At 41.8% G+C, this 18,601-nt stretch overlaps 1 protein-coding gene across 1 annotated transcript in view; it reads left to right on the top strand.

The window, feature by feature from the left end:
• The window catches only part of ARHGAP27 (Rho GTPase activating protein 27), a 70,111-nt gene that overhangs the window by 36,483 nt on the left and 15,027 nt on the right, over window positions 1-18,601 (top strand). The window contains exons 4-7 of the mRNA XM_044671578.1: window positions 15,067-15,483; window positions 15,666-15,869; window positions 16,442-16,522; window positions 16,606-16,695. Of these exons, the coding sequence (XP_044527513.1) occupies window positions 15,067-15,483; window positions 15,666-15,869; window positions 16,442-16,522; window positions 16,606-16,695 (792 nt within the window). The remainder of the gene's footprint in view (window positions 1-15,066; window positions 15,484-15,665; window positions 15,870-16,441; window positions 16,523-16,605; window positions 16,696-18,601) is intronic.

The following is an 18,601-nucleotide window of genomic DNA, read 5'->3' as shown; positions in this document are numbered from 1 at the left end:
ATTTCTTTTCTTCCCTATTCTAGCCCAGCTATCAGAACTGTCCCCAACTTGAGGTCTGCACTCCTTCCTTCCTTCCTTCCTTCCTTCCTTCCTTCCTTCCTTCCTTCCTTCCTTCCTTCCCTCTCTCTTCTTTCTTTCTTTTCTTTCCACCTTCAAATTAATACACTATATCGGTTCCAAAGCAAAAGAGCAGTAAGGTCTAGGCAATGGGGGTTAAGGGACTTGCTTAGGATCACACAACTAGGAAGTGTCTGAGGTCAGATTCAAACCCAGGACCTTCTGTCTCTAGTCCTTGCTCTCTAGCCACTGAGTCGCTTAGCTGTCCCCATAAGCCATGCTTTTCTAAATAGTCTTAGAACTACCTTGCGCAGGGATGAGATTGCTGTTTGGGGGCCTTAGTCAGAGGAGAACTATGAGCAAAGTGTAAATTATTAGGTCCTGTGCTGTGGACCCCTTCTGGGCAGCCACACCTTCTGCCCGGCTTTCTGGAGCTCAGGGATGCATTGGGTGATGGAAGAGAAAGCTTGAGGCACAGTTCAGGCCAGTAGGAGATGAGTGAGCCTTGGCCCTATCGGTCTCCTTGATGCAGTGGGGACAAATATTTATTAACCATCTGCTATATTCCAAGCAGTATTATCTCATTTGATCCTCACAACAACCCTAGGAGATAGGTGCCATTATTATTCCCATTTTACAATTGAGGAAATGGAGGCAAACAGAAGTTAAATGATTTGGTTAGCTAGGAAATATCTAAGGCAGGATTTGAACTCGGGTCTTCCTGTCCCACCTAGCTAGCTGCTGTGGACAGTGAGGGACCATAAGGCCCGGCTCCCTGACTTGTCACGAGGATCCGATAAACCAGTGAAGGACTGACTCTTTGCTAACAGACTCCGGGCCATGTGTCCAGAGGCCTAGAGTCGAACTTGCCATTTGGTGGGGACAACAGGAGATGAAGGCCTCGGATGCTCCCATCCGCTGGCCCCAGAGGTTCATCCCTGGAGCTTTGGGTTCTCCAGAGAAAAGAGATGGGCTTTGGGGGTTGTGGGTGATGATCTCAGGAGCTCACAGCGAATGCGTAGATGAGGGGTTCAACCCGGCCTCTGCTTGGGGGATCCATTGTTGTCTCAGGAAGTGTAAAAATACCAACTGACTTCTTAGCCCCTGAAACTCTGTCTCTGCTTCTCTGTCTGTTGCCCCCAGCAACACTTCCGCTCTCTTGGCCCTGACAGGAAACGCGCTGGAGACCCAGCCTCCTTTCACCTCTGGACAACTTCTCTTTTTGGGCTCCCCTGTGCCCCATCCCTGAGGCTTGTGCTCCATCGGGCTCCACCCCCGATCCAGCCCGGGGCCCAGTTTGTGACTGGCCCTGAGGGGCTAGGATGGTGGACATGATTGCCAAGCTGAGCTGGAGACGGAGCCAGGCCTCTCAGAGGCAGGCCAGGTGCCCCGGAGAGGGGTGTGGTGCCGGGGACCCTTCGGAGGTTGGTATTGGGGACGTGGCACGAGCAAGCGCATCACAGGAGGGACAGAGACGTGTCCATGTTGTTTTGGGAGGTGGGGATTACAGGAACAGAGAACCCCAAGAGGGGACCTTAAAAATCACCCCATCTGCTCTCAGAAAATTGCTGAAATAGATGATGGATTGGAGAATTGGGTCAGGGGATGCTTCCTAAGGGAGGAATGGGGATCGGACTTGGTGAGTGTTGTGGGGCTTGGGTGGTGGTGTGGGGAACCCGGAATCCTCGCCCTGCAAGGCTTTCTCTTTCCATGCCAGGAGAGAGGGAAAAGAGGGGGCAGACAGACGGGCAGAGGGGCATGGTGAGGAGGGCCAGAACGCCGGGGCCTACCCAGGGACATAGCACACGGTGCTATCAGTGTGAGAAGGAGGAAGGCCCGGCTACAAAAGGTTGGCCGTTGTCAGGAAGTGCTGTGAGAGGGGTGGGGTGGGATGTGGTAAGAACCTGGTTAGCTCGAGGTAGCCAGGCGGAGGAGGAGGGGTGGGACTGATGCTGCTGGAGCTCTGTGATGCTTGGCCTTCAGGACTGAGGAACAGGTCCAGAAGATCCCATTCTAGAAGCCGGTCGGGCATTTGCAGGTCCCTTTCTTATACGATGCCCCTGCCTTTCAAGCACAGCAAGAATGCTCCCTTGAAATGCCCAGGACCCCGAGGGCACAACATTCCAAGGAACTGGGGCTATAAATCCTGGGCTTTTGACCTCATGCCCAGGATTGGTCCAGAAGCCTGAGAACTGTGGCTTTCTCACTCAAGCTCAGCAGAAGTTGTCACTGGCACATTTTTCAGAGGTTGGTGGCCAAGAGCAAGCTTTCACTTGAGGAACTGAGACATAATACAATTTTATTTGAGCGTCTGGGAGTAGGCGTAGGGAAGATAGGACAGGAGGTTGCATCTGAATCATTAGAGAGAAGCTTTTCAGCATGGAACTTGGGTCATGGCCTGAATTTCATAGAGCAGCAGAGCCTTTCAGAGGTCAGCTCAGAGCATTAGACTTATGAGATTTCAGAGGTCTTATGAATAACTAACAATAATTGACATTTGTGCCTCTTTAAAATTGGCAGTTCATTTGAGTCTCACCACTAGAGACAGGTATTGTTCAGTTGTGTCTGACTTTTTTGCAACCCCTTTGGGGATTTTCTTAGTAGGGATCCTAGAGTAGTTTACCATTTCCTTCTCCAAGTCATTTTACAGATGAGGAAACTGAGGCAAATAGGATTAAGTGACTTGCCCAGGGTCACACAGCTGGTAAATATTGGAGGCTGGTTTTGAACTCATCTTCCTGACTCTTGCCCTGGTCCTCTTATCCATTGCATCACCTTGATGTCCCTACATTTTATCAGAGAAGGGCAATTAAGTAAATACAAGATTATTTGAGGCAGTAGAGAGCATTAACACCCAGGGATATTAGATGTCTAAATCATTCAGCTCCTGAGTGCATCTTCTATCCTCCTCAATTTGTGTTTGGTAGAGGTAATAATTCCTAAAAATCTATAGGAAATGTAAGACTAAAAATGAATATACAATACTCCTAGTATTATATTTTTATAAGATTTAATAACAACAAAGTGAGAGAGAAAGGGATTTCTTCAGCCAAGTGAGCAGAGCAAAGATCTCAAGACACAGCAGCCTACCATGCTGGAGCCAAAGCCAAAGACCCAAAAAAATTCCCCCCCACCCAGCATGGGTTTCAGCAAATTTATAAACAAACCCATGCCAGTGTGAGAAACACTAGCTTACGAGACAAGGGAATCCTGGGAAGAGTAAAGAATGCTGGGAAACGAAGTCTCAAGGGTGTAAATTTTTAAAACACACAGAAAGAATTCCCTGAACTTCCTCAGGCAGTTATTCCAATGGCTACAACCTACCTTTTATTCTCAGGAAGTTTTTCCTCATATCTGATGTCACTCTCTCTTGCTTCACTTTGGGGTGCCCATGTGGTTTCTGCCTGGGTTATGACGGTCTCAGAGGGTAGTGGACATATTACCACTTTCCACTTCTGAATGGAGCAGAGCGGGAAGGGGGCACAGAAATGATGTGTCAAATGGTGATTAGATAGCAAGGACCATACTGCCTGAGGTTATAGACTTAGAGCTGAAAGAAACCTTAGAGACCATTTTTTCTAAACCATTTTATTTGTCTTTAAAAAAATACATCATAATAATTTCTCCTTTATTCCATTAGAATATAAGTTGACTGTCAGTAAAGACTTTCATTATTTCAACTTTTGTATCCTTAGCACCTAACACAATGTCTGTATAATAGGAGGCACTTAATAAATATTCGATTAATATTCCCCCTCCTTATTCCAGAAGTCTCATTACAGTCAAACAAAACTGTCCAGTATAACTATTTTTATTCCTTCTGCCTTATTTGGCAACCATCGCTACCTGACCTTTGGATTCATCATTGCTCATTTCATTTATTCTGAGTTCAGATCCTTTTTTATGTTGTTTTATTTAATTTCTTGAAGTCATTACCAGTCATTTCTTGAAGTTCTTGTTCTGCTTTTTTCACTCTTCCATCATTTCATACAAGTCTTCTGATGTTTCTCATGATACACTAATGATATTCTGTTACATTTATAATACCATACTTTGTTCAATTGTTTGGACACTTTTCTGTTGCTATTATTCAGTTGTTTCAGTCATGTCTGACTCTTCCTGACCCTGTTTGGGGTTTTCTTGGCAAAGATCCTGGAGTAGTTTGACATTTCCTTCTCCAGCTCATTTATAGATGAAAAAACAGAGGCCAACAAGATTAAGCAACTTGTCCATGTTCACACAACTAGGAAGTGTCTAAGGCTGGATTTGATTTCAGGTCCTCTAGACCAGCGATGGGCAAACTTTTTAAAGAGGGGACCAAAGGAAAGGAAATGCTCATCTGTTAGTCTGTTTCTAAGGCAACTCTTTCGGAGTTTCATTGTATTGTATCCTACTCATAGTACTTGTCAGATTAGGAATAATGTTGGGAGTCCAGATAGAACATTTCAGGGGGCTGCATCTGGCCCACAGGCCGTAGTTTGCCCATCACTGCTCTAGACTATGGAGTCAGCTCTATCCAGTGTGCCACTTAGGTGCCCCTGTTGGACATTGTGCTTATTAAGTTTTTTGCTGCCACAAAAAATTTTTCTTTTGTCTTTGACTTCCTTGAGTACATGTTCAGTAGCAGGACTGGTGGGTCAAAGATGATAAATTATTTAGCAGCTTTTCTCCTACAATGGAAAATTGTTTTCAAGAACAGTTGGGCCAATTTGCAACACCAATAATGTATTAGTGTGCCTGGCATATTTTTTTAAAAAAAGATTTTATGCCTTTTGTGTTTATAGCAGTCATTTTCCACATCTGTCCAGAATAACTCTTCCTTGTAACAAAGCAGTGAAACCAAAAAAAAATATATCAAAATTCTACTACAAATCTATAATTGACACAGTATAATTTTCTGTCTTAGCAATTCCTCTAACACCACATGCTACTCCTCCAGCATTGATGATGTCCATCTTTTTCACTTTTGTCAATTTAATGTTTATGAGATGAAACCTCAGAACTATTTTCATTTGAAGGAACTGAAGCCAAGAGAGGTCAAAATTGCCAAAGGTCACACAGATAGTAAGTAACAGACTTATAATTTTAACTCTGATTCAAATCCAGTGCTCCTTTCTCTCTAGAAAATTCCTTTCTTCAGCCCTCAGTGTGTTTGACCAGTCCCCAACCACTTGTCACATTGATGGAAATCTGTAGAACCTACCCAAGACCCTTTGCCTACCCAACAAGGTTAATGGACCATCCTGAAATGGTTCTAGTTTACTTTTTCTCTAGGCCAAATATGACTGATCCTCTCAGTTGATTATCACAAGTTACTGGGAGGAGCTTAGGTGGCTTAGTGGATTGAGAACCAGGCCTTAGAGACAGGAAGTCCTGGAGTAACATCTGGCTTCAGATACTTCCTAGCTGTATGATCCTTGGCAAGTAATTTACCCCCCACCCCATTGTCTAGTAGTCTTTATGGCTCTTCTGCCTTGGAACCAATACATAGTGTTGATTCTAAGACTGAAGGTGAGGGTTTAATTAAAATAAAATAAAATAAATAAATTACCTGTGCCCCATCAATTGCCTTAATTCAGTGGCCAACTCGGATTTGATTGAGGAACTATTTACTTTTGCTCATGACTAAGAATAGTTCACACTCAATTATATTTTCAGGTTATTTAGGAAACTCAAATTTGATCACAGCTTTCCCCTGATACTTCTTTAAAGCAGCGCTTTCCGTGGTCACAAAGAAATAGAAAGCGGGTGCACTCATCATTGGAGAATGACAAAACAAATTGTGATATAATAAGAAATGATAAATTTGAAGAATTTGTAGAGATTTGGGAAGACCTGGATGAATTGTTGCCAGGCAAAGTAAAAAGAACCAGGAAAATAATTTTTTAGAAATTCTTAGAAGATTTAAAGACACTGACCAAAAATGCAATGACCAACTATTAACCAGGTCTTTACTTCCAAAGATAAAGCATACTACCTCTCTCCTAAAAACAGGTAATTGGTGAATTTTTTTTCTTTTACTTTGCCCTCTGGTTCTGATAGATTTTATCATTTTCAATAATGATTTCTCAAAATATAGAATCCAGGATTTTTTTGGTAATGGCTTTCACATGCCCAATTCTAGTCTTTAAAGACTGGTTTTCAGCTATGATCTTTTGATTTTCCTTTTTGGTTTGGTCTATCCTGCTTTTCATGGCTTCTAGCAGGTCAATTCTGATCTCCAATTTGCTTTTCACTTCATGTGATTTTTGGGCTTCTTTTTCCAAGTGGGAGATTCATCTTTTAAACTTTTTTTTAAAAACTATTTCCCACTTTTCTTGCCAAGTTTCTTCTATCTTTCTTATTTGGTTCTTGAACTCTAATTTGAGTTCCTGGATAGCTTGTGACCAAGTTCCATTTTTTTTTTTTGGAAAGTTTAGATGTGTTTGCTTGTTTGTCACTCTCTGCTGTCTCCTCTGTAGTCTACTGTTTTTCTCCATAGAAATTATACAGAGTCAGAGACTTTTTTTTTTGGGGGGGGTAGTTATTGATTGTAGTTCTTGGGTGTTAGTGGCCATTGTTGTGTTAGTTTTTTCTTCTCTTCCCAGCTAGAAGTCTGAGTGAGGAGGGTAGGCAGCTCTCTCTTTTTCGAGATACAGAGCAGTTTTTACCCTGAGGCTATTTTTCAGTCTCCACTGAGTCTGCTGTGGGCAGCCCCTCTCTGCCCTATCTCTGCACCCAAGCTCTGCATTCCTTAGCCTCCTGGGGTCCCAAGTCTCACTGCCCTCATGGGTAAGTCTATGGTGCCCTTAGAGAGCCCCTGAAAACATAGAGATTTCCCTGTGCTTGCTCTGACAATGGCACTGTAGGTAGAGTGGGGGAGGGGTGATCAGCTTGTGCTTTGATAGGTGTAATTTTGCCCAAACCCTTCCTACCTTCAAGGCTGCCCCTTAGCTCATCTGATTTTGATTTTTGTCCTTTTGAGGCACTTTATATTGTTTTGAAGAGAAGAAGACCCTTACTTCTACTCTGCAGCCATCTTAGCCTAAAAGTGATTGATCATGGCTTTCAGGGAGTACAATGATTTTTAAATGCTCTATCCTGGACTTGTTTTCTGGGTCTATTGCTTTTTGTTTGTTTTTATTTTTAATAACAAATTTCCACATAAATTTTCCAAAATCATATGATCCAAATAGTCTCCCTTCTTTCTTCCCCCCCTCCTGGAGCTGAGAAGCAATTAGATTTGGGTTATACATGATTTATCACACAAAAAATATTTTTATAAGTGAAGAATCTTATAAAACCAAAACCCCAAAACATATATACAAATAAACAAGTGATAAATCAAATGTATTCACCTGCATTCCTATGCCAACAGTTCTTTCTCTGGAGGTGGATAACATTCTTTTTCATAAGTCCCTCAGAATTGTCTTGGATCATCGTTTTTGCTGTTAGTAGTAAAGTCTGTCACATTTTATCATTCCACAGTATTGTAGTTACTGTTTATAATGTTTTCCTGGTTCTGTTTATTTAACTCTGTATCAGTTCACAAAGATCTTTCTAGCCCTTTCTGAAATCATCCTATTCATCATTCCTTATAGCATAATAGTATTCCATCACCATCATATACCACAATTTTTTCAGCCATTCCCTTGTTGAGTGATATCCCTTTAGTTTCCAATTCTTTACCACCACAAAAAAGTGCAACTACAAATATTTTTGTACAAACAGGTTCTTTCCCTTTTTTTAATCTCTTTGGGATACAGCAGGTCTATTGTTTTTGATTGTAGGTTCCTCACATTTTCTTACATTTTCATTCTTTTGACTTTGTCCTAGTGGTTCTTGTCTCATGGAGTGATTGAGTTCTATTTGCTCCTGGCTACTTTCAAGAGGTTAATTGTTTATTTGAGTAAAGTTTTCCATCTCTCCTGTTATAAGCCTTTTTTTTAGCCTTCCAATTCTTTTCTTTCTTTTTGGTCTTCAACACAACAATACAAAACAGCCAAATAAAAAAACCCTCAAACCATGAGCATTTCCGTATACAAAGTAGAGCAGAAAAAAGAAACAGAGCAGAAACAATTTCTGTTCTATACCACAGCTTTTTTTTCAAAGTATATAATAAATTTAACTTATTTTCAAAATTGTACCACTTATCTGTATTTCTTAGCATCTGAGCATTTTCACTTGCAGATCCACATGCCTGCTACTCTTCCTTTTCAAATCCAGCTCCTGGCATTCCTGATTTCTTCAAAACTCAGTTAAAATCTACCTTCTGTGAGAAACTTTTCCTAATACTCCTTAATTTTAGTGCCTCTGTTGGTATCTCCAGTTTATACTGTCTATAGCTTGGTTCTACACAGTTGTTGCATGTTTTGTCCCCCATTAGACAGCGAGCTTCTTGAAAACAAAGACCATTTTTTTTTTGTTTTTCCTCATATCCCTCAAAGTTGGCACAGTCTGTGGTCCTTAATAAATCCTAACTCGACTTACTGTGCTTTCTTCTGAACTTCCTTCTATATATACTTCCATGTATAATCAAAATGTTTCAATGGCCCTCCTCTTTTTTCCTTTTTTTTTTAAATTGGCATCATCATTGGCATCCTTTCTGCTTACTACCATATCCTCAGTTATAAAAAAGAAAAGAAAATCTCTTACAATAGATAAGCATAGGCTAGCAAATCAAATCCACACAATGACCATGTCCCAAAATACCACTCTCAGGAGAGATACAGCATGCTTCAGCATAGGACCTTCAGAGATGTAGTTGGACATTGCTTTGATCAGAATTCTTAAATTTTTCAAAGTTATTTTTCTTTACAATGTTATTGTATACATTGTTTAGGTTCTGCTCACTTCATTCCACCTCAGTTCTGACATCCCAGGTTTTTCTGAAATCATCTTTTTTTGACATTTCTTATAACTCAGCAATATTCATATGCCACAGTTTGTCCAGCAATTCTCTGATCAATGGACACTAACTTAGTTTCCATTTCTTTCCTTTTTTCCCCTTTTTAATTAAATCTTTGGAATCAGGAAGTGTTTTGCTTATAACTATTCTCTCCCCAGTACTGACTTTTCTCTTAACCCCTTCTCTCCATATCTGCTTTTTCTTTATTGATCTTGATATATTTCTTCACCAAACTGTGTGTTTATTCTCAAACTCTTTTCTCAAATTCTGCTAACAGTGAAGTTCATTGACCCCTGTTATTCTACCCCTTCTTTCATGTGGGTATACCCCAAATATAGGAAATAACAACTTCCACTCTCTTCTTCCTACTTTCTACATTGATGTAATACTTTTGCTTTCCTTTCTCTAAAACTTTCAGAACAGAACCAATTTACATCTCTCCCACTAATTCTCTACTATTTTAAACTATCTCTCTCTATACTCTTTGAAGATAATTGAGGTTCTAACAAGATATTTGTTTCTTTCTCCTCTAAGGAATATTAGCCATTCATCATCATAAGTCCCTTTTAATTATTCAAATACATTGAACTTTCTAGATTTCTCTTGAATCTTGTGTTTCAAAGTTTCTGATATCTTCATCAGGAATGTTTAAAAGATCTCAGTTCCTTTAAAGGTCCAAATTCCACTCCCATCCCCACCCACCTTAAGATTGTGCTCCATTTTTTAGGTTAAGTTATTTTTGGTTGTAAATCTCTCTTTTGCAATATTATATTCTAAAAATTCATGTGGAGATGGAAGCTACCAGGACTTGTGTGAACCTGACTGATTCCTTAGTTCTTTAGTTCTTTCTTTCTGGTATTTTTGTCTTTGCCTTGGAAGTGCTGAATGTTGTTGACGACATGCCCAGAACTTTCCCTTTTCCTCATAGACTATATTGTATGATTAATGGATTCTTTCTGTCTTTACTTTGCCCTCTGGTTCTATTAAATCAGAGTGGTTTTCATCTATGATTTCTTGAAATATTGTGTACAGGCTTTTTGTTTGGTCTTGCTTTTCAGAGAGGCCAAGGATTCCTAACTCACCTCTCTTTGACTTGTTGTATCTAGGTCGCTGTTTTTTGTTTGTTTGTTTGTTTTTGTTGTTTTTTTTTTTTAAACCCTTACCTTCCATCTTGGAGTCAATACTGTGTATTGGCTGCAAGGCAAAAGAGTGGTAAGGGTAGGCAATGGGGGTCAAGTGACTTGCCCAGGGTCATACAGCTGGGAAGTGTCTGAGGCCAGATTTGAACCTAGGACCTCTGGTCTCTAGGCCTGGCTCTCAATCCACTGAGCTAACCAGCTGCCCTTTGTCACTTGTTTTTTGATAACTTTATATCTTCTAATCTTTTTTTTCTAGTCATATTTGTTCAGATATTTTTCTTCTCTTAGGGAATCATTCATTTCTCTTTGGTCTATTGTACTTTTCAGAGAATCCATTCCTTGGGTAAGGTTTGTCTCCTATTTCTAAGCTACTTATTCTCCTTCCAATTCTTTCCTCCAGAGCTTTTATTTCATTCTTAAAGTGTCTTGTTTAATTTATTCTAAGTATTCCTACAGTCCTTGTGGAAAACACACTTTTCTCTATGAGCCACTGCTTTTAGTTGTGGAATTATTCTCTCTTTCTAGGTTGGATTTTGGGGTATCTCTGGATCCATTTTAATTTGAATTGTTTTAAACTCTTACCCTCTATCTTAGAATCAATTCTAAGACAGAAGGATGAGGGCTAAGCAATTTGAATTAAAGGACTTGGCCAGAATCAAACAGCTAGGAAGTATATGAGGCCAGAGTTGAGCCCAGGTCCTCCTGATTCCAGGCCTGGTGATCTAACCTGCCCCTCCATCCTAATTCTTTATAGTCTGTATCTTATTGTGTTTGTCCATATGTTCAGCCTTAGATTCTGAAATGGGACTTTGACCTAGACCTAGGGCTACATTTGGCTGTGCTTTTTGGCTCTGCAATCTGCTCAGCTTTGTTGTAATCTAGTTCCTCTGGGTTCTTATGAGCATTCTACCTCCCAGGGTTAGGTCTTTACTGAATTTTTGAAGTTCAGAACACTGACACTCTTTCAGGCCTTCAATGGCATCTCAAGATTGAATACCAGAGATCTCAGAGCCCCTAGTACCTGGGATGTCCCAGGATGGGCACTGTCATGCTCATAACCATTCTGGTTACTACCACTCCAGATCTTTTCCAAGATTGCTGCTGTGTATTTCCAGTTACCCTGGGGCTTTCTCAGGGAAGCCCTCCACTTTTGCTGCCTCCTCATGTAGAGCCTTACAAATTAAAAATAATAATAACTAATATAGCACTTACTATTGGCTAGTCCACTGTGCGAAACATTTTATTATCTCATTTGAACCTTTCAACAACCCTACATAATAGATGTTATCCCCATTTCACAGCTGAGAAACTGAGTCAAACAGAAATTGTGACTTTTCCAGATGAAATAAGGGAACAAAGATTTGATCTTCTGAGCATATTAGTTTATTAAGCAATGTATGCCAACTGCCCAACAAATAGGGACCAAGTCCCTTCCTCAGCTTAGGACTAGACCCTGAGTATAAAAGGAGACAGACTTTTTTGCATTAATTAGGTGATTACTCAAATAAGACCAATTAAAGGGAAACATTACAGTATTAGGTAATCTGATTTCTAATTGGTTAGAATATTAGGGGCTTTCCAAGTTGGGAAGAGGAAAGCAAACAGGTGCAATTCCCTGAATTCAGGATAAGAGGTGCTCTATTCCTCGCTAAGTATCTGTAAACTATCAAAGGAACATAGAAACAATAACTGATTAATCAGAATGGACCAGTTTTCAGGTAAGACATACGAGCTGCTGGAGATGTACAATTATAAAAGTACTCCTTCCCTCAGTGATAAGCTCTGTATTTCTGGGCAATATAACCCAAGTCCTTGGTACATAAGAATCTCTAACAGCAGGTACAGGGACAGGTGAATAGTGTGCCAGGCGTGGAGACGGGAGGTCTTGGGTTGGCTTGTGTGTCCCTGGACAACTCATTTAACCCCAATTGTCTAATCTTTAAGTCTTCGAATCTATACTTAGTACAACAAGCACAGGCAGTCCAGTTTACCAGCCATTTGGGCTAGATTCAAACAGCACAATAAGGTTTTCTCCAATTCCCATGATTGAATAAATTTTTCTCACAAAGCAGAATTTGGATTAAGCCCGTGATTGAATAGAAAAGGGGCTGAGCTAGCTCCAGAGTTGAGTCACAAGATGGACTCAGTGTAGATCACTCAATTTCCACAATTAACCATTTGCTGTCCTAATCTCCTGAATTCCTTCAGTTTTCTCACACCAGGGTCACATAGCTTGGATGTGTCTAAGGCCAAATTTGAACTCCCTCCTGCCCCTCCTCTATCCCTTGAGAAGGCATGGAAAGTCTTGTAAAACCTTATTGTTATTTAGTCATTTTTAGTCCTGACTCTTTGGGGGTTTTCTTGGCAGAGATGGTAGTGATTTGCCATTTCACTCTTCATCTTGTTATATCAATATTTATTAACTGTAACAATCCTTTTAGATGAGGAAATTGAGGCAAAAGGGTTAAGTAACTTGCCCAGGGTCACACAATTAATAAGTGTCTGAGGCCAGATTGGAACATGAGTCTTCTTGACTCCTGGCCCAGCATGCTATCCGCTGCACCACCTTGGCTGCTTCAAATATGCAGAACACATTTCTGTATTAGCCATGTTACAAAAGAAAACAGGTACCCACCAAAATAAGAAAAATAACAAAAGTGGGGAAAAAAAGGATGCTTCAATCTGCATTTAGAGTGTACCAGTTCTCTGAAAGTGGATAGAATTTTTCATCCTGGATCTTTTGGAATTATCTTTTATCATTGTGTTCATCAGAGTAGTTAAGTTTTTCACAGTTGATCATCATTACAATATTGCTATTATTGGGTACAATATTCATCCAGCTCCTCTTCACTTTGCATCAGTTCATTTTTATTGGATTTCTTGGAAATTCTTTCAACTCGTGCAATTTTTAGGTTTTTGCTGTAGTGTATCTGTTGAAACTTGAAAATCTACCCCCATTCAGGTAGCCATTTGGGCCAGAAATTTCCTTCTACTTTTCCCCAACCATAATTCTTCATTCATTTTAATTTCATTTTTTAAGATTTCTTACTTCATTTCTTCTAGGTACTCTTGTTGTAGCCCTTGTGGTTATGAACTTCTTTCCCCTTGAGGCTCTACTTAGAGTGGTGTGGAATTAGTGTCTTCTGGGTTGGACTCTTGTTTGTCTATGAATCCATCATATTTATAGAGTTTAGTGTCTATTTGTATTTTATTCCTATCTACAATCTGTTCCTGAATTGGGACTTTGTGCCAGAACTGGGCTCTGTCTCACTGTATATGCTTGACTCAGATAGTCACACCCTGTTTGGTTCTGAATTCAGTGACCTTGGCTCCCGCCGTTGACTTCCTCTTCCTCTGCTGTGACTGTGCTCAGGATGCTGATAGGTCTCAGGCCCTCCCTCTCCCTGCCATCCTGAACCCCCCTCCCTCCCCCCATTGGATCCCAGCACTGACTCTTCCGGGTCCTCTGGTGTCTGAGGTTAGAGTTCTGTGGATATCCAGAACACCGCCGTGAGCACCTCCCTTGGGTCAATACTGGCCTCCCAGGGTTATTGCAAGAACAAAATGAGATATTTGTAAAGTGAGTACCTGGCAAGAAAGTACTTTATAAATGCCTACTTACTTCCTTTTTGTGAAGTTCTAACTTGGATGAAAGCACTTGCTATAGTTTCTCTTTGAATTTCCTTTTTATTTAGTTTGGTGCTATTTGGGGGGTTTTCCAATGGCACATGCATGAACTTCTCTGCCACTGTTCACACAGACATCTTTTTTTTTTTTTTTTAACCCTTACCTTCCATCTTAGAGTCAATACTGAGTATTGGCTGTAAGGCAGAAGAGTGGTAAGGGTAGGCAATGGGGGGTCAAGTGACTTGCCCAGGGTCACACAGCTGGGAAGTGTCTGAGGCCAGGTTTGAACCTAGGACCTCCTGTCTCTAGGCCTGACTCTCAATTCATTGAGCTACCCAGCTGCCCCCTTCACACAGACATCTTAAGCAGAAATTGTTTATGGCTTGACTTTCAGTTCTGTTCTTGGGTCCTGATGCCACCCATTCTCATTGCCATTTCTCATTCTTTCTTCAAGGTCCGTAGCTCAGCTGCCGCCTCCTCTAAGTAGCATTCCCTGATTGCTTCCCTTCCCCACCAGCTAAATTATCCTCCCTTCCCATCCTCAGATATTCCTATAGCATTTTGTCTGGATCTTAACTTTGCCCTATTACAATCTACCTTGTATGGTCCCTTTTCTGTGCCCATGTTGGAATCCTCCTCCTCTCAGTGGAACATAAACTCCTTGAGGGCTGAGACACTTTGAGATTCCTAGTCATATCCCCAGCATCTAGTTCAATGCCTTGTACATAGTCACTTCTTAAAGAGGTAAATAGATGTTGAATCGATTCGTGTCTAGGAAGGGAATGATCCCTAAAGAGATATCATGCCCCACTATTAGAAAAAAAGATGCAAAATAGTGGGAGGGGGTGGGAGGATGATGGGTTACAATGGAGATTTATTTTTAGAGTTCAGTTAGAACTCTAAATATTGGGGGCAGCTGGGTAGCTCAGTGGATTGAGAGCCAGGCCTATAGATGGAAGGTCCTAGGTTCAAATCTGGCCTCAGACACTTCCCAGCTGTGTGACCCTGGGCAAGTCACTTAACCCCCATTGCCTACCCTTACAGCTCTTCTGCCTTGGAGCCAATACACAGTATTGACTCCAAGACGGAAGGTAAGGGTTAAAAAAAAAAGAACTCCAAATATTTCTTATATGCCGTTCTAAATCCCTGAAATTGGCCAGAAAATGAGTGGATTTAGGGCCCCCTTATGTGAATGGGGCTTTAATTGACGCTCCAGAAGGTGATTATTTCAAGCTTATTTCTCTATTCCTCTTTGACTTCTGATTTCCTTCCTTCCCAGTAGCAGGTAGACCAATGCTTTACCTCTTTTCTTCTCTTCAGTTCTATGATGTCTGACCCTTCTTCTTCCTTTCACAGGTAGAGAATTCTCTGGACCCTGTATATGTGAATGTAGAGAGGCAGCAGCGAATTCCTGCTCTGGCTCCAGCCTCTCCCTCTACTCCTGCCCCTGCCCCAATCCCTATCTCCACCAACCCAGTGTGGGAGACTCATACAGACTTGGGCAGTGGACGGCCCTACTATTATAATCCAAGCACCGGGGAGACCACTTGGGAGTCTCCCTTTGGGCCTACTGAATCTGCATCTAGTCCGGCTACCTCTCTATCTCCTCTGGGCAGCCCAGGGGACCCTGAAGCTGAGTGGGATCAGTACTGGGATGAAGAGAGCCGGAGAGTGTTCTTCTACAACCCCCTGACTGGTGAGACTGCGTGGGAGGAGTCCACCACCCCTGAGATGCAAACAGAACTTGCCCCTTGTAGCCCAATGGATCAAAGGGTGAGAATGGGATGGTGAAGTTTGGGGAGAGAAGATGTCACCTTGGGATAGAACCGAAGTCTTAAGGGAGGTGGAAATGGGTGGTGGATGGGGTTGAGGGAGTAGGAGGCTCTTGGGTAAGAAAGAGTATCCAAAATGGCAGAGCAACCCATTGATTCTTGACGTGGGGCATTGTGTTCCAGCCACCAACACCAGAGGCAGATTATCCAGAGGAGCTAACATGCTACCCAGAGGAAGACTACTCTCCAGTGAGCTCTTACACTGACCCCATCCCAGGATCCCCAACTCCAGGGAGAACAACTGACCCCCATATACCTCCTGGCTGGTCCTGCCACATCTCTCCAGATGGGCAGTTGCTCTATACCAACCTTTATACCCAGGAGCAGGTATGTTAGATCTGGAAAGAGGACAACTCTCTTGGACCCTTACAAATATTCCTGTGGAGCCCCTTCCCCTTCAAATCTATTATCCTTTTCTGTGGCCATCCACTTTCTTTTCTGAAATGTTATCCTTCTCTCCTTTTCTTCCTTCTCCCTGCCCTTCTCCTCTCTCCTTCCCTCTTATTCACTCCCTCCCTTCTCCTTCCTTCTTTCTCATCCTGCTCCTCTCTCCTTCCCCCTCATCCACTTACTCTTTTTTTCCTCCTTCCTTTTCCCAATCCTTCTCCTCTTTCCTTCCCTCTCATTCACTCCCTCCCTTCCCTCCTTCCTTCTCATCATGTTCCTTTTCTCTTCTTCTCTCCCTCTCATTCATTCCTTCCCCTCCTCTTTTCTTCCCCTTTCCCTTTTCCATCCCTCATTCACTCTCTTCCTTCTCTCTCCTTCCCTTTTCTATCCCTACCCCAGCCTCAGAGACACGAGTCACCCCACTTCTTTTTGGGAGTTCACCTGTCTAAGAACTACTTCCCTCCCCCCACCCCCAATATATAGTGGTCACTGACTGAACTTTTCCTCACCAGTGGATGAGATCTGAGGATGAGCAGGGGAAGCCGTACTTCTACAACCCCAGTGACAGCACTACCCAGTGGGAGCTTCCCCAGGTACTGGTCCAGGGGAGGGGAAGGTAAGAGAGGGATGTCAGAATGCAGATGGGGGGACCCTGAGTGACCATCTCCTTTTCCAGGTACCTGTCACAGGTCAGCGCTACCAGAGCAGCAGCAAGTCCAGTCAGAACAATGATTCCTTGACACTGACCAGTCCTCCAGAGGCAAAAGTAAGTGGTTTTAGGGGCTCCTTAAGGGAAAGGGTGCCATGTAAGGTGCCATGAGAGTGAACCTCGATCCAGGTTTTGCTTCTCTCTCTCTCTCTCTCTCTCTCTCTCTCTCTCTCTCTCTCTCTCTCTCTCTCTCTCTCTCTCTCTCTCTCTCTCTCTCTGTTTCTCTTTCTCTCTCCTTCCCTCCACTCTTTGCCCCTCTGTTTTCTTTGTTCCCATATCTAGCTACCCTCACCCTTATCTCCTCTAATAAATTCTGATCTCTCTCCTACTTCCCACCTGTCTAGTGAGGTACAAGGGTAGTAAATAAACATGGTCTGCCTTACCTTCACAGGAATAGAATAATTCTCCTTAAACTGATTCCATTTCCATTTTGACAACTTCCCTTTCTCTTCCCCCATGATGAGTTGGGACACTAGAGAGTTGGGTGCTTAGCCTCAAGCTGGGTGATTAACATCTGTGACAGCTAGATGGCACTGTGGAAAGAGCTCTGGAACCAGAGTCAGGAAAATCTGACATCAAATCCAGCCTCAGACACTTCCTAGTTGTGTGACCCAGGGCAAGTCAGTTAACTTCTATCTGCCTCAGTTTCCTCATCTGTAAAATGGAGATAATAATAGAACCCAACTCCCAAAGTTGTCATGAGGACCAATTGAGATCTGTTAAGCTCTTTGCAAGCCATAAAATGCTATGTAAAGAACTAGCTATTATTGTTATTATTCCATCTGATTCTAGAGATGAGAACTGTCCAAATATGGAAAGGGCTCTCAGGAGGCAGTGAGTGTGCCCTTTCTTATTCCAAGGTTGGAGAGCTGGTGATTAGGTTCTTTTACCCATTTCCCAAAATTTAGCACTAACAACACTCTCTAAAAAGATAATTCTTTGATGAATATTACCTCATTGCCCTAAAAGATGAAAGCAGAACAGAACACACAATTCCACTCATATTTGGATGAGATTTATTGAAGTTTATGCATTATTGCAACGATAAATTGTAACTAGCTGGATCTCAGATGGTTAGTAAGCATGGGAGGAGTTATGCTGCCCATACCTTCCTCAGGTACTTCCAGATGAAGCGGGGATAGTCCCTTTGGTCCTGCAGAAATTAGAAAAGGAAGGAAAAAGTTTTTTGCCAAATTTAGGAGATTTTTAGTGTCTCTGCTTCAAAGAAAATGATTAACTCTTAGCATGCAAGCAAAAAGATTTTCAGTAAACAAAACTTAATACAAAGTTTCTTCTGCTTAGAAAAGGAGTCTCCCCACATGGGGACTGCGCTTTTCTGTTTCAGTAGATAAGAAGTAATAGCAATAACAATGATGTCTTGATTCATCATTTATCCTCACTTCTACTGGTTGAAATTCACACATTTATAGTACCTTGAAGCATGAGATGAGTCACAGCTATCAAAATAATGCACTAAAAAGTGAAAAAAAAGGCTATGGAAGGCAGTTACCCATCTCTAGACTCTTTGCTCGAGGATCTGGTAGAGAAGATTCCTCAGACAATTAGATGGCATAATGGCTAGAGTGCCAGGCTTGAAGTCAGGAAAATTCATCTTCCTGAGTTCAAATCTGACCTCAGACACATGCTAGCTATGTGACCCTGGACAAGTCACTTAACCCTATTTGCCTTAGTTTTCTCCTCTGTAAAGTGAGCTGGAAAAGGAAATGGCAGAATTGTCTTTGCCAAGAAAATCCCAAATGGGTTTACAAAGAGTCAAACATGACTGAAAAATGATTGGATAGCAAAAAGAGAAGATTCAGAAGGGAAATAATGATATTTCTGCCCTTCTTCAGTAAAGAAGAATTGGAGTCCATCCTGCACCAGGCTAGATGAACTCTTAGGTTCTTTCCAGCTGAGAGATTCTTTGATTGTGAACTAGGACCAAAGTGTGGACAAAAATTTC

This window comes from Gracilinanus agilis, chromosome 4 (assembly GCF_016433145.1).
Source record: "Gracilinanus agilis isolate LMUSP501 chromosome 4, AgileGrace, whole genome shotgun sequence".
Classification (NCBI taxonomy): Eukaryota; Metazoa; Chordata; class Mammalia; order Didelphimorphia; family Didelphidae; genus Gracilinanus; species Gracilinanus agilis.
Note: the sequence above shows the minus strand (reverse complement) of the source record. Positions and strands in the feature narration are given on the sequence as shown.